Source organism: Podarcis filfolensis (genome assembly GCF_964270895.1).
Source record: "Podarcis filfolensis genome assembly, chromosome: 1".
Taxonomy (NCBI): Eukaryota; Metazoa; Chordata; class Lepidosauria; order Squamata; family Lacertidae; genus Podarcis; species Podarcis filfolensis.
In genome coordinates, this window is record NC_139604.1 from 1,465,214 (window position 1) to 1,478,101 (window position 12,888).

The following is a 12,888-nucleotide window of genomic DNA, read 5'->3' on the forward strand; positions in this document are numbered from 1 at the left end:
AAACAAACCACATCTGAATGGAACCTAATCTGAAACAAATTTGTTTTAATATTTCTATGTTGTCAAGCTGTACCATGATGGGTTACAAAAAAAGAAAACCAGCTGATATTCGGAAGAAACAGATGAGCATTGTGCTGGTGAGTTGTTCCAAGTGGTTTAGTGGGCTGGACTTTAACAGACTTCACGAAGCAATGGATTAATATGGAAATGTCTCTAATTCCCAGCTAGAGAGAGAGTTGAGTCTGGGTGGGGGAATCTGTGGGCATCCATATCTTGGTTGTGCTGCCACTCCCATCAGCCCCACCCAGGATGCTCAAAGGCCAGGGATGGTGGCAGATAGTCCAGTAACATCGGGGGGGGGCTACAACTTCCCATTTCTGGATTAGAGCTTCTTGGGTATGGATCTAACACCAGCTAGTCATACAACATAAAACTGCCCTGTCACTACTCTTAGGTTGAAATAACCTTAGGTTGACACAAACTGTAGCTTATTTCAGGTCAGTGAAAACAAACTGACAGGAGTAAAGTTTTGTGTGATTTTATGATATCTATCTATCTACCTGAAAGAAAAGGCTATTGTTTACTTAATCACTATCCTCGGATCTTTATTCTCTAAGAGGATGTCTTTGGAGTAAAATTTATGCACCTTTACCTCTAGCATCAGAAGCTTCTGCTTGTATGCACTCAGCCAGTCCCTTTCCATGAGGAGAGAACCCTGCTGCTGTAAAGTGGGCAGTCCTGGGATATTAACCTGCAAGGAGGCACCTCCATTTCTCACAGAGCTGAGCCCAAAGTACGCACAGCTGATCTGAACTTTTCCAGCAGTGCTGAAAGTGTCTCCTGTTTACATTGCTTATCCTCAGGGAAACAATAACCACCACTGCCATATAACGTTATCTGGCAGATTATGAAAGTGCCACTAGCACAATTAAAAAATAAACAACACCGTTACATATTACACGGGCCATAGAAAAATACAATAGCCTCAAGGAACAAACCTAGCTAACTCCACTCTCAAATATGAATATGTTGATTTAAACAGTGCAGGAAATCCCAGATTAAAATGCAGGAGGCATGCAGATGCTTAGCGAGGGAGGAAAGTCATTCTTCCACAACTCTAAAATGAAATACTTCATTTTAGAGAGAGAGGGGTGACCGAAAACTATCTGAATCAAGCTATCTCTCCTGGGTTAGAGATGTTAGTGTAGCATTTTGGCTCAGGACATATGTGCACACTGACCTTCAGGTCTTTTTCACACAGTACATCTTAGACAAGCCAAAAGCCTGTGGTCTGCAGAAACAAAAGTGTGACGAGGAGTGCAAGAGAACTGTGGGAACTCAGTGGGCTGTAAGTAGCATGGCTAGAAGGTTAACTACAGGGGTGAGGACAAGAGGAAGGAAGGACATCTGCAGTGAGAACATCTCAACATGCTCATCCAGTTATGCTCAAAAACAAGATCTCTTTTCTACACCAGGTTTTCTCCCTTCTTTCACATCTGTCCCTGTCTATAAGTGTCAATAATCTTTAAGATTGCTCTTTAGTAGTTTTTTCAATATTTTCAGAGTGTAAGAGGTATGATGGCAGAGTAGTTCTAGACAGAGCAAATAGACTATAGCAGGTGTCAAGTAGGCACAGGTGAATCTCACACTTAATGGATTAAGCAAGTTAATCGTTCCAGTTTTGATTATTTACAATTCCAGATATTGAGGTTTGACCAGAGAGACTTGCATTCAAATCCCTACATAGACATGAAGCTCACTGCATGATTTTTGGCCAGTCGTGGGTGAGACTGGATCCTTCAGATAAAGATAACCTAATTTCTCATTGAAATATGATCTAAGTCACTGAAGTCTGAAGTTAAGCCCCGCAGTGATTTTACCAGAAGTGGACTCTATTCTTTGGAGAAAAACAATGAATTATCAGGAGTATGTCACTTTTCTCTCTATATTTTATAGCCTTGTAAATCTGCACAGGGTAACCTCCCTTTATTTCTTACACTCTAAATTTATCTAAATTTAACCTCTCCTTATCTTTTGCTAAGCTCACAATGTTATTGGGTAAATATCCCCTTCTCTTTGTGCAGCACAAATCCCTTTATTAGTATTGTCTTTGTCCTATAACTTATATCGAGGTGGAGCTCTTTAGAGAAAGAGTGGGGTTTAAACATTGATAATCAATCACCTCTGGAAGCCAAGCTGCTACTAGAAATTAGCCTTCAAAACCTTCAGATGCAGCTTAGGTCCTATTCCAAACCCAAAACCTTATGATTGCTATCACATGTATGTATCTACATACCTGTTTTGGGTTTTTCTGGCATTGGAGTCATGTATCCATCTTCATCCAGCTCGTTTCTTGGCCCCCGTTCAGGTATAAAAACGGTTGGGTCAGCGCTGTACCTCTGAGTGATGCTGTCCTCCTGTGAAAGGCTGGCCACTTGCTTCCGCAAGGTGCCATTGCAGCAAGTATCATCGCAGATCTCTGCAGCACTTTGCATGATGGGAAGTTCTGGTGCTATGCTTGGCATGGCAGCTCGGTATGGCAAAGGAATTACTTGTTCGGTAGCCAAGCTGCCATCTCTGTAGATAAACTGGTTCTGTAAGAAACACAGACCACGACACGAGAGACTCATAAATGATTGTACTTGTGGGCTTTTGTGCATATAATATTACATTTTATTTTCATTTATTTGTTCAACTTGATATGTCCTTTCCCTGGTATTCCAATTAGAACAGACCTCAAGTATGACAGCACACATCTTCAAAAGAAAAAAACTTACAGAAGACCTAGTAAAATTTTGCCAAAAATTCAAAAACTGAGGGCAAAATAGAAAATTCCAGGTTGACATTCTATTAAATTCCTTTTTAATGCAATCATTTAGAACTTTCTGATCCATACATGTCAGTACTCTCCCTTGAATGATAATTTTTTTTTTTTAACCATTACAAGTATCATCTCTCCTTCTTTGCATCATCATATTCCCACCAGTGCCTGGCTTCAGCAGTGGTTTTTTGAGTGTGTGCATATACTGCAAGAAATACTGCCACTTTTACCAAATACATTTTGTTTTCCCTACAATTCCTTAGATGTTTCTCCCTAGCAGAAACCTCCCAAATCACCCAAAAAATTCCCTTTAGGTAAACTTCAGTGACAATTTAGACAGGTACATATCAGCATCACCCAGAAATTTCGCTTAGACAGTTCATATTGGCAGGAAATTCCACTTTTGCCACAGAATTTTGCTTTAGGCAAAACACTTTGGAAACACTTTTCTTCCCGGGCCTAAACCTGCAGAGTACTGGCGTCTCTTATTTTTGCTGCCTATGGCAGCCATTTTGTGCTGGTACCCAAAGCACTTTTATGAGTATCAAGCCTCATTTTTTCAACAAAAAGCACTGCAGCACAGTATCTAGTAAAGTAGTATGCATAGTTGAATTATCTTTGTTCTTTCAGAAATAAACTTTATATGGATATGGTTGAAGTCTTTCATAAAAGGGTAGGGGATAACTTTCTCCTTCTTTCTTGTGGGCTTCTACACATTACTAATCAGTTACTCTTGCAGGAATTGCCTGCTCCTTTTGGAGCTCATCATCTCAAGAAATTATCATAAAATAAGATTTTCTGATGATCTTATATTGTACTTCCTGTCATTTTGTGTGTAGCTTCAACACATACTTTAAGTCTATATAAAGAGAGTGATTTTATATACAACTGTGACCTATATAGGGCCTTAGTTCTTGTAAGTTTGAGAGGTGTTCTTTCTTACTTAACAGGTCGTGGGGGTATTCTGAGAGTTGCTATCCCCTTTAGCTTATATTTGTTACAAATAAGGGATGTTTGGGTTTTTTGCAGAGGGGAGTTATTGGTGCTTGTCCATTATTTTGACCATTATTTTGTTTAATGAGGTACTGTTTATTAGTATTATATGTCCATTTCCCCCGGTATTTGTTATATATTTTTTCTGTAACTGCTACAATGCCCTAATAAAGAACTTGGTACTAAAAATGCACTGGTATTGAAATTCATACCTTTTTGGATCAGTAACGCAGACTCTTGCCTCTGCATATGTTGGAGAGAGACTGAAAAAGGGAATAATCTAAACTAGCTATTGAAAACTGCCTATCTTTCATTTCCAGCAGAAAACAAACATCTTAATACAGCAAATTTAAAATCAATTGGCATCTGTTATGTGTCACCTTCTTTTACTTACGAAGGAAGATTTTTCAAACTTCAGAGCTATTAATTATAAATTAAGACATGGGCACCTCTCCTTGGGGCATTCCAGTATCTGATCACTGATCAGAATGGACACACACACACACACACACACACACACGGCTGGCACATCCATTAGGCAGGGTAAGGCCTCTGTCTCAGGTGGCCCTAGTCCCTGAGGCAGCATCCCTGTGGGCACCCCACCTGCCCTGCTGCTTCCGCTGCCAGCACTGGTGCCCATTTTAGGTGAGATCTCACCAAAATCACGTGGAATCTTGCAGATCATGCAAGACCTCATCTGAAATTGACACCAGTGCCAGCACTGCTTCTCTGCCGGCAGGGGTGGGTGGTGCAGAAAGTGGCAGCAGGGCAGGGTGGCACCTCCCATTTTGCCACAAGCGGTGCCACTCCTGCACACACCCCTAATTCAGTGAGAAATGCAAGTAGCACATCCAAACTTACAGGGGTTCCTTCCCCCCAGAAAGATGCCTTTAGGCTCGAGAGTGGCTTCCTAGTCCGTCTGTACTCCCTTGTTTTAAATCATAACAATTTATGGTTATCAGGAAAGCTGAGAACGTAACTGAATAATGAATTAGCAACACCTGACAGTAATGTAAAATAGGAACTTATTCTGAAGCAGATATTAAACCCTGGTGATGTTTTATTTTGTAGAGTTCCAAGCTCTCAGTAGAATTTCCACTGAGATCAGAGAGACCACTCAGTCCCTCAAGAACATGGCAAGTTCTGGAACTAGAATTGAGGAAATCGGTTAGAGGCACATGATGGAACTTAGAAAGAAAAGAAAAGGAATGAAATGTTTTTAAAAAGACAGACAAACCCCTAATTGATGAAGGTTGATTGGGAAATACTTACTCCTGACATAGGGGCGTAGGCAGGAGGAGGGCTGTGTCCAATTTCACTCTAATAGGAAAGAAAAATGGAATGATGGATATAGTAAGAGGTCGCATGAATGAAAAGAAGTTACATGAGCTCCATGAATCAGTGAAGAAAAAACATGCACATTGGTGAGATTTACTCAAATCTCAGTCAAATTCAGCCCTTGATGCTCAGGGAAAACTCCCTAGGGAAAGGGATCCAAAAGCAGTTTTGCGTGAACTCAAGGTCTGGAGGGTTTGACTGGGAAATGGTTGAGAAAAGGCTGAAAAGATGGGAAGGAGTTGCACAAAGAGTAGCAGGCATGCAGCTTTTGTCCTCAAACCAAGAGTCACATGGAACGTCACCAACTATTGACCCACCTGATCTAAAAAGAAAGAGTTTGTTGCCCAAGAATGAAAAGAAAGCAAGGACCGAATTGTCAGAATCTCTTATGTGGCAAATATTTATCAGACACACAAGCAGAACTGTCCTAAGATAGGTTTTCAAATGGTAAAAATTTAAAGTGGCATAAAAAACCTAATGTGGTAATAGCCAGGGAATATGCAACCTGACTGCTTGATACCGTTTTCAGATTTTTCTTTCAGTAAATATTTTCAGGTGTGTGTGACAGAGAGACAGAGAGAACAATACCACAGAACCAGACGACGTTTCCTAAGCAGCATTTAGAACGTAAAATGATTCATGTAATGGAGTATGTGGCATGAGTCCATCTTGGCGGTCTCCCCACTCTTCTACTTCAACCCTTTTTCAGGTTGGGGTTGAAATGCAAGTCGGTAGAGCATGAGACACTTAATCTCAAGGCTGTGAGTTCGAGTCCCACATTGGCCAAAAGATTCCTGCATGGCAGGGGGTTGGACTAGATGACCCTCGTGGTCACTTCCAACTCTACTATTCTATGTTTCGAAGGTCAAGAGGGCAATTAATGAAATTCTGTCGACATCCATTCAGATGCAAAAGAATGGCCCACTTTGTTTTCATTCATCACTTATTGATGTTCACCATCCTTCTAATAGTCTCTTCCTTTGTAATGATTTGATACTACTTGTATCTTTGCAAACTAGGTGTGATGGTGGCCTCAATCAAGAAGGTAAGGTCAGTAGTAGAGTCTGGATTAAAAAGCAAAAATGATGCATGGATGAGAAGTGGGGAACCCTCTGCCCCCGGTGGCTTATCTCTTCATTTTCTCACCCAAATATTCTTCTCAACCAAGGTCATACACCAAAAGTTGACTTGTGCATGCAGAAGGTCTCTCAAAATCCGCCATCCTACTTGTGGGCAAACAAACTGAGGAGGATCATTTCACTCAGTTTCTCTGGGGAGAGGAGACATTCCCCAAGAGTTTCTCACAGTGAGATTTACTGTTAGTAGCAATAACACCAACCTACCTCACAAACAGCATTGCTGTGAGGATAAATGATTCTAGGCGCTGCAATACACATTTTAATGAATAATACTACTGGTATTATTTTAGAAAGAAGGCAGAAAAAGATCAGAATTATTGCGGTGGGAGCAGCTTTTCCAGACAAGCAGCAACTCCTGCTATGCATTGCTCAACAAGCAGCCTGCCTAAATACTTATACACCTAGTGAGCTTCCTGACAGATCTGTGAAGTACAGAGTTGTCTCAAGGAGGAAATTTCATTTTATTAGCCTGCTAGCAGACCACCGTTTCTTAATAGTCCCAGGCAATAGGGTTGCATAAGTAAGCAAGTAGCAGAGTAATTAGTGTCATATTCTAATGACGTGACCCCCCCCCCAAAAAAAGTCCTGTGGAGCCTCTCTTTAACCCTGGTATAAAGCCTTGATATAATATAAAGCCTGTGTGAGTCTTGCCAGACATAGTCCCTGCTCTCTGCCTGGCTCAGTTCCACCTGGTTTGGAACAGACTCCAACTACAAAGATGGCTGCTGATGGTGCCTAGAGTTTCATCGGTTTCAGGTCCTGGATAAGCCAAAACCTTAGTTTTGGCCCTGAGAACACTTAACCCTCCTGCCAGCTAGGGAAACATTTCCTTGCATTATTCATTTAAACAAATGACATATGGGGAGGGGGGAAATACTACATTTGTGAAATGCACTTGGAATACTTATGGTTTTGTTGTACCTATATATTGATGGTTTGTTTACTGTTCTCTTGTGAGCTGCTTTGGGCATAATTTTGAAGAGCAGTAGGCAAATAAACTTCAGGATGATTATTTATAAGGTGTTTGCTTCTGTGGCTTCATTGTGCACAGAACTACCATGTAATAACTCATTTAATAACTTTTAAACAATGGCATTGCTTTTTTCACAAAATTCATTTCATTCAAATTTGTCGTCTCCATTCATAAAATAAATTGAAGGCCGACTTTCAAACTCGGGTGATTGCTTTTTAAGAAAGGGGGATAGGATATAGGGTACAAGCAAAGCAGTAGTCTTCATTGAGAAACCTTCAGGAATACAAGAAAATATGCACAGATTAATACATTTGGTGTGGTCAAAAACTGAGAACTTACTCAGACTTGCAGGAAGAGAACATGGTGTAGTTTTCATGGGAAAATAAGAGTCCAGAATGCCAAAAGCTGCTTGAACATATAAGGGAGAAGTCTACCCTTGCAACCTTCTCCCTGGCATGCTAACTTTCCACATGAAAGGAGGCTTTGACACATAGATTCATGCTCTGACAACTACAGAACGTACACTATGGAATTCAATACCATACGGTGTAGTGCCAGACACCAACTAGGACATCTTTCAAGGGGGACTCGTGAAATCCATGGAGAACAAAGCCTTCCATGGTTACTACTACCTCTGATGGCTCTATTACCTCCAGCGACACACAGTTGCTGAGCTCATTTTGGAAACCAAGGCTAGAGTAGAAGGCCTTTGGTCCAGCAGAGCTTGCCATTTGCTCTTAATCCACCAGAAGCATTCTCAGGTGGCTCAAAGTTCTCTGTGGACTTCCTTCTTCACTGTTTGAATCGCCTTTCAGAAAGGTACCACTACTAGTTGCATAAACCTTTTGAAAACATGATGATTTGTTGAGGAAATACAGTGATGGTTCCCATGCCAAATAAGAGCTGTGGGGAGGGAGGTTCTTCGTTGGGGCTGCAGTGTTAACCAGTCTTCATCCTGACTGTGCTCCCCACATCACTACATACTTGCTATTTAAAGAAGGTTCAGACAACTGCAGGGGACATATTCACCATCACAACGTTTAGTCAGTGACCTGCCAAGCTCCAAAATTACAACAAGGAATACTGTGGAACCATTTTGATAAACGGTTTCCTTTCCCCCCCTCTTAAAAAGAAAATACTAAGCAATGGGGCGGGGGGAGGATAAAGGGTGTTTGAGCTGCTTCAGCTTTTGTGTGTGTTTGGTCATTAAAGTGATAAAAGTGCCATAGTCACAATTCCAGAAAAAGAATGCCAGGAAACAGCTGAAGCACAGATTAAATGCAACATAATTGTTTCTTAAATGTCGTTAAATTGCTTCCTAATTACAATGCAATGCCATAATTTTGGAAGCCTCAAAAATACCTGTTTATACTTAAGATAAAAAAAACAAAAAGGAGACCAGATTCCCGCTCCCACTCTATCTGCCTTCTCTTGATTGTGAGTGTGGGTTCTGGAGGGAAAGGTGACTAATTTCTCACCAGCTAGAAAATTATGTATTGGCAGGGGAAGGGTTGGTGTTGAGTGAAGCAACAGGTTGAACCAATATTCTTGAATTACTACTATGCAATGCTTTTGACAGGCTAGGAAACAGAGGTGCTGCATGCCTGGGGTGTGTGCTCCCACAAAGGCTGGTAGGAAGTGGAACCCAGTTGCCAAGGCACTGCTCCCATGTAGGAAAATCAAGACACTGAAATCCAGGGGGTGATGATTAACCTTTAGCACTGTAAACCAACAAACGATGGTGATACTAAATAGTAAAAAGAGAGCTTTGCCTGGGGCAGTGTGGGACAAGAGAATGGTGGCTGGGCACTGAAGACATCTTGCTATGGCCACTGTGACAGCAGGTTGTTAAGGGAGATCGGGTTTCTTAAGGGAGGAAAAAGGAATAACTGTGAAGCCGTTGCTAAAGATGAACTGTTCTCCTCCAATTCTGTTCCACCTGTCCAGTTCAGAAGCCAGAGTTTGCTTGCCCTCCCCACACCCATAGTAACTTCACTGATCCTTTTCCCAGCTCTTGTATCATTTATAAAGTGCCTAAAATATTAAAGGCAAATGTAGCCATCTTAAAATCAAAGCAGCGCCTTTGCTGGCAGGCTATTATCTACCCGACCTGACTACAAATTTTAGTTAATATAAGCTTAAACTTATAATTGGCTACGTTTCCATTCTATTGAATGGGATGGGGACTTCAGTGCAAGAAGGAGAGTGAGTGTAAACAAGATGGGAGTGGGAATTGAGTGGCTGGGGGGGTAATGTGTAGAGAGAAATATGTTATGGTCTGGATAGGTTATTTCCTGGTTCACACTGAGGAGCAAGGGGAAGAAACAAGGGCAGCCCATAGAACTCAATGGAGGACTGGGCATATTCGCATTAGCCCCCCCCCCAAAAAAAACACCCAAAATTGGTGGGGGGTTGGGTGAGAGCAAAACAGGCCAATAAGAACTGAGCATGCTCAGTATGCACAGAATGCTTACTTTTGGATGGGAAGGAGGAAAACCTGGGGGAGGGCGAATGCAATGGAGCAGCGAGACAGAAACACGTCCCACTGCAATGTTTTATTACAGAGGCATCTTACCTACTTTGTTTCTCTGGGGTCAATAGTGTCCTACTACTGCGCTCGTATCATCAAGTTATATGTTCCTTAAATATCACTATCAGCGCCATTCATGATTCTAGTCCACAAAAGCTCATGGTGCAATAAATGTGCTAAAGGTACTGCAATATGTTTTGAGGGATTACCTTGAGGAACGTTGCTGCTTTGGTTGTTTACCATGCTGCTGTTAGGTCCATAAACGTCAATAAGATCCCCTCAGGAAGCTGCCTTCTCATACGGAGTTAAACTGTTGAGGCTCAGTATTGTCTCTACACAGACTGGCAACAACCCTCGGGGGGGGGGTCTCTCCCACTCCTACCTGGAGATGTCTGGGAGTCAAAGTGGGCCCTTCATGCAAAGCATATGCTCTCCCATTGAGCCCCAGCCCTTCCCAGCACATGGCTAGGCTCCTAGAATTTGGATCTCAGTTACACCCAAGAAGTGCTGTTGGACAGCTTTTTGAGAAGCAGTGCTGGAGCATATATTTGCCCAGGTTCATCCAGGAAACAGACACACGTTTTACGTCTTGTAGGGAAATGTCACTTTGGTCAGGAAATACAATTGCTGCTGAGCTGAAAGCCTAAGAAGTCCAACGATGGGGCTAAAGCACACGTCCGTGCATTTGCATCAGGACTTCAGTCTGCACTGGAACAGCCACCCAAATCGTTCTTCTGCATGGCCCCTCCCATTATACTCTGTTGCCTTGGATCAGAGCTTTGTCCCCATTATCATTCAGGGCTGGTTTCTCTCGCTGCTTCCCTTCCTCCATGGCTACACGTCCTCCCTGTGGCGATAGGAAAAAGGATCCTCCTTCAAAGCTGCATTTGCTGTTTTTGAGGCAGCTGGAAACACAGGAGATCAGTGCCTCTGACGCTTACCATGTAGCATTGGGGGGGGGGCGTCTTCAGGACACAAGCGTCCACAGCTCTCATTCATCGCTGCTGCAAACCTTGTACTCCCTAGCTTTGTACTTTTGCACAAACATTTGCTGTTCAGCTGCTCTGAAGCTGTTGGGGGATACAGACACATCTGAAAAGTGACTGCATAATTGGTGTCACTTTCTGTTAGGGATTGTATTTGATTGCCTGCTAATTTCACACTAGACGAGAGGGCTGCGATTTTCTCAGCAAAGGTTAAAGAATGACTATTTCAGTGGAGCTGTATGAAGATATGCACTACTGAAATGAGCAAAGACAAAGATCTGAGCTCCCAACTGCCAGGATTTCTCACCCTCCTATGCCTACTTCAGTATCCCGTGAACAAATAAGTCCTGCTTGTCCAGCAGTATATTTGCCCTAATTTGCAAAACTGATATACAAAACTTGCATATACAGAAGAAGATAAATGAGGTAATGGAACCAGGCACCTAAGGCTTTAATTGACAAGGAAATCATTAGATGTGTCCCTGTGAAATCTCAGGGTTCAGATTCAGATTAGCAGCTTAAAATTCAGTGAGGCACCTCCCTCCCTCTCCTTTGCACTGTGTTGTTGACATCATAGGTGGGGTCGGGATGGCTTCACCCAATGAACATCATCCCCCCCCCTTCTGTGCCCATGCAATCCCTCCTGGAACTCCTATTCATGAAACTCTCATCCATGTATGCTCATATCACTGATCATTCCATATCCAGTTTTCTATTCAGACTGAAGTTGGTTTGAGAAAAACACATTTTACAGCTGTATTTGTCAGGAAACGACAGGACTGATATGGCGTATATTAATTCAGCCTTGAAAACTAGCAGTGGGAGCACACTAGATGCAGAGTAATGTGGAGACACAATAAGGTTCTATACTGTACTTTGCTTCACTGTGAAACTCATTGGGTCAACCTTTCTCTCAGCCTAACCTACCCCATGGCGTTGTTGGAAGTGTAAATGGGGGTATGCGCCCCACCCTGAATAGCCACTCTTTTGCAGACGTAAGAATGTGCTGGATGTGGAGGTTCTATTTGGCTGTCATGGCCAACAGCCACTCATAGACCTATTCCAAGGCTGGACTTAGGGGCAGATGGCCCTAAATTAGAGGCAGCAGACATGGGGGGGGGGTCCAGTTCACATGGCATAAATAACTGTACAGTTTCTGATCCTTGCATGCAAATTTGTTATCTTCTGCATCAGGAAATAATCCTGCATCAACTCTTAAAATGTGCTATATATGAAACAAGACAAAAGAGTGAGATGCTCCTTGCCTAGGGGGCATTTGTCCTAGACTACGTATCTGTTTTCCAGAATCCCCCACACTTGCTTGTGGGGTTTAATGTTGGGTTTCAGAATCCCTCAGCATGGTGCCCTCTGGGTGTTTTGCAGTACAATTCTCATCATCCCTAACCGTTGGTCTTGCTGGCTGGAGCAGAAGGAAGTAATAGTTGAAAACCTCTGAAAGGAAACAAGTGGAGGAAGGCTACAGTATTTCCACAAAAGTGACAGGGAGGAGGTTAAAGTGAAAATTTTGAGGACTCTAAATTCCTGAATTATTTGGATCAATGGCTTCTGCACCAGAATTCGCATTATTGTAAATCTCGGCTTGATTTTGTTTGATTCAGCATTCTGCATGATGTGGAGCCCTGCTCCAGAGCAACGCAACCTTTGGGGAAGTGTGTGGCACATAGCCCAAGCAGCTCTCAGATGCTGTGCTTGACCATTTAAGAAATGTTAGGTCATAGCTCCTAAGCTGTAATCCACAGAAACAATTAATAGGATGCATGTCAGTATTCAGGAAAAGTCAATGAACCAAGTCCTCCTACCCTGGCAAGACGATATAGCTGCTCCACTAAGTTGAAAGATTTCAGAAAGAGCTCTGTGTGGAATAAGGACAGCTGGTTTATGCAAGTGGATCTGTGTAATATCCTACAGATACCCAAGTGGAAAAGCAGATAGAAAATACAATGCAGAGCCGTCCCATCAGCTCAGAGCAAATATTTCAAAGGAACAGGCTGGTATTTACAGCAGATCTGAACTGAAATTCAAATTGGAGAAAGCTCCCTGGAGGGGACCCACACCTCTTCCCAAGAGCCACATTGTTTTCTTCTGAA

At 42.4% G+C, this 12,888-nt stretch overlaps 1 protein-coding gene across 5 annotated transcripts in view; it reads right to left on the reverse strand.

The window, feature by feature from the left end:
• The window catches only part of ERBB4 (erb-b2 receptor tyrosine kinase 4), a 799,874-nt gene that overhangs the window by 1,753 nt on the left and 785,233 nt on the right, over nucleotides 1–12,888 (reverse strand). For 3 of the 5 annotated variants that reach the window (XM_083626462.1, XM_083626463.1, XM_083626466.1), the window contains 2 exons: nucleotides 5,087–5,134; nucleotides 2,297–2,594 (listed from right to left, as the gene is read on the reverse strand). In XM_083626462.1, the coding sequence (XP_083482588.1) occupies nucleotides 2,297–2,594; nucleotides 5,087–5,134 (346 nt within the window). The remainder of the gene's footprint in view (nucleotides 1–2,296; nucleotides 2,595–5,086; nucleotides 5,135–12,888) is intronic. The other 2 variants (XM_083626464.1, XM_083626465.1) reach the window with 1 other exon arrangement.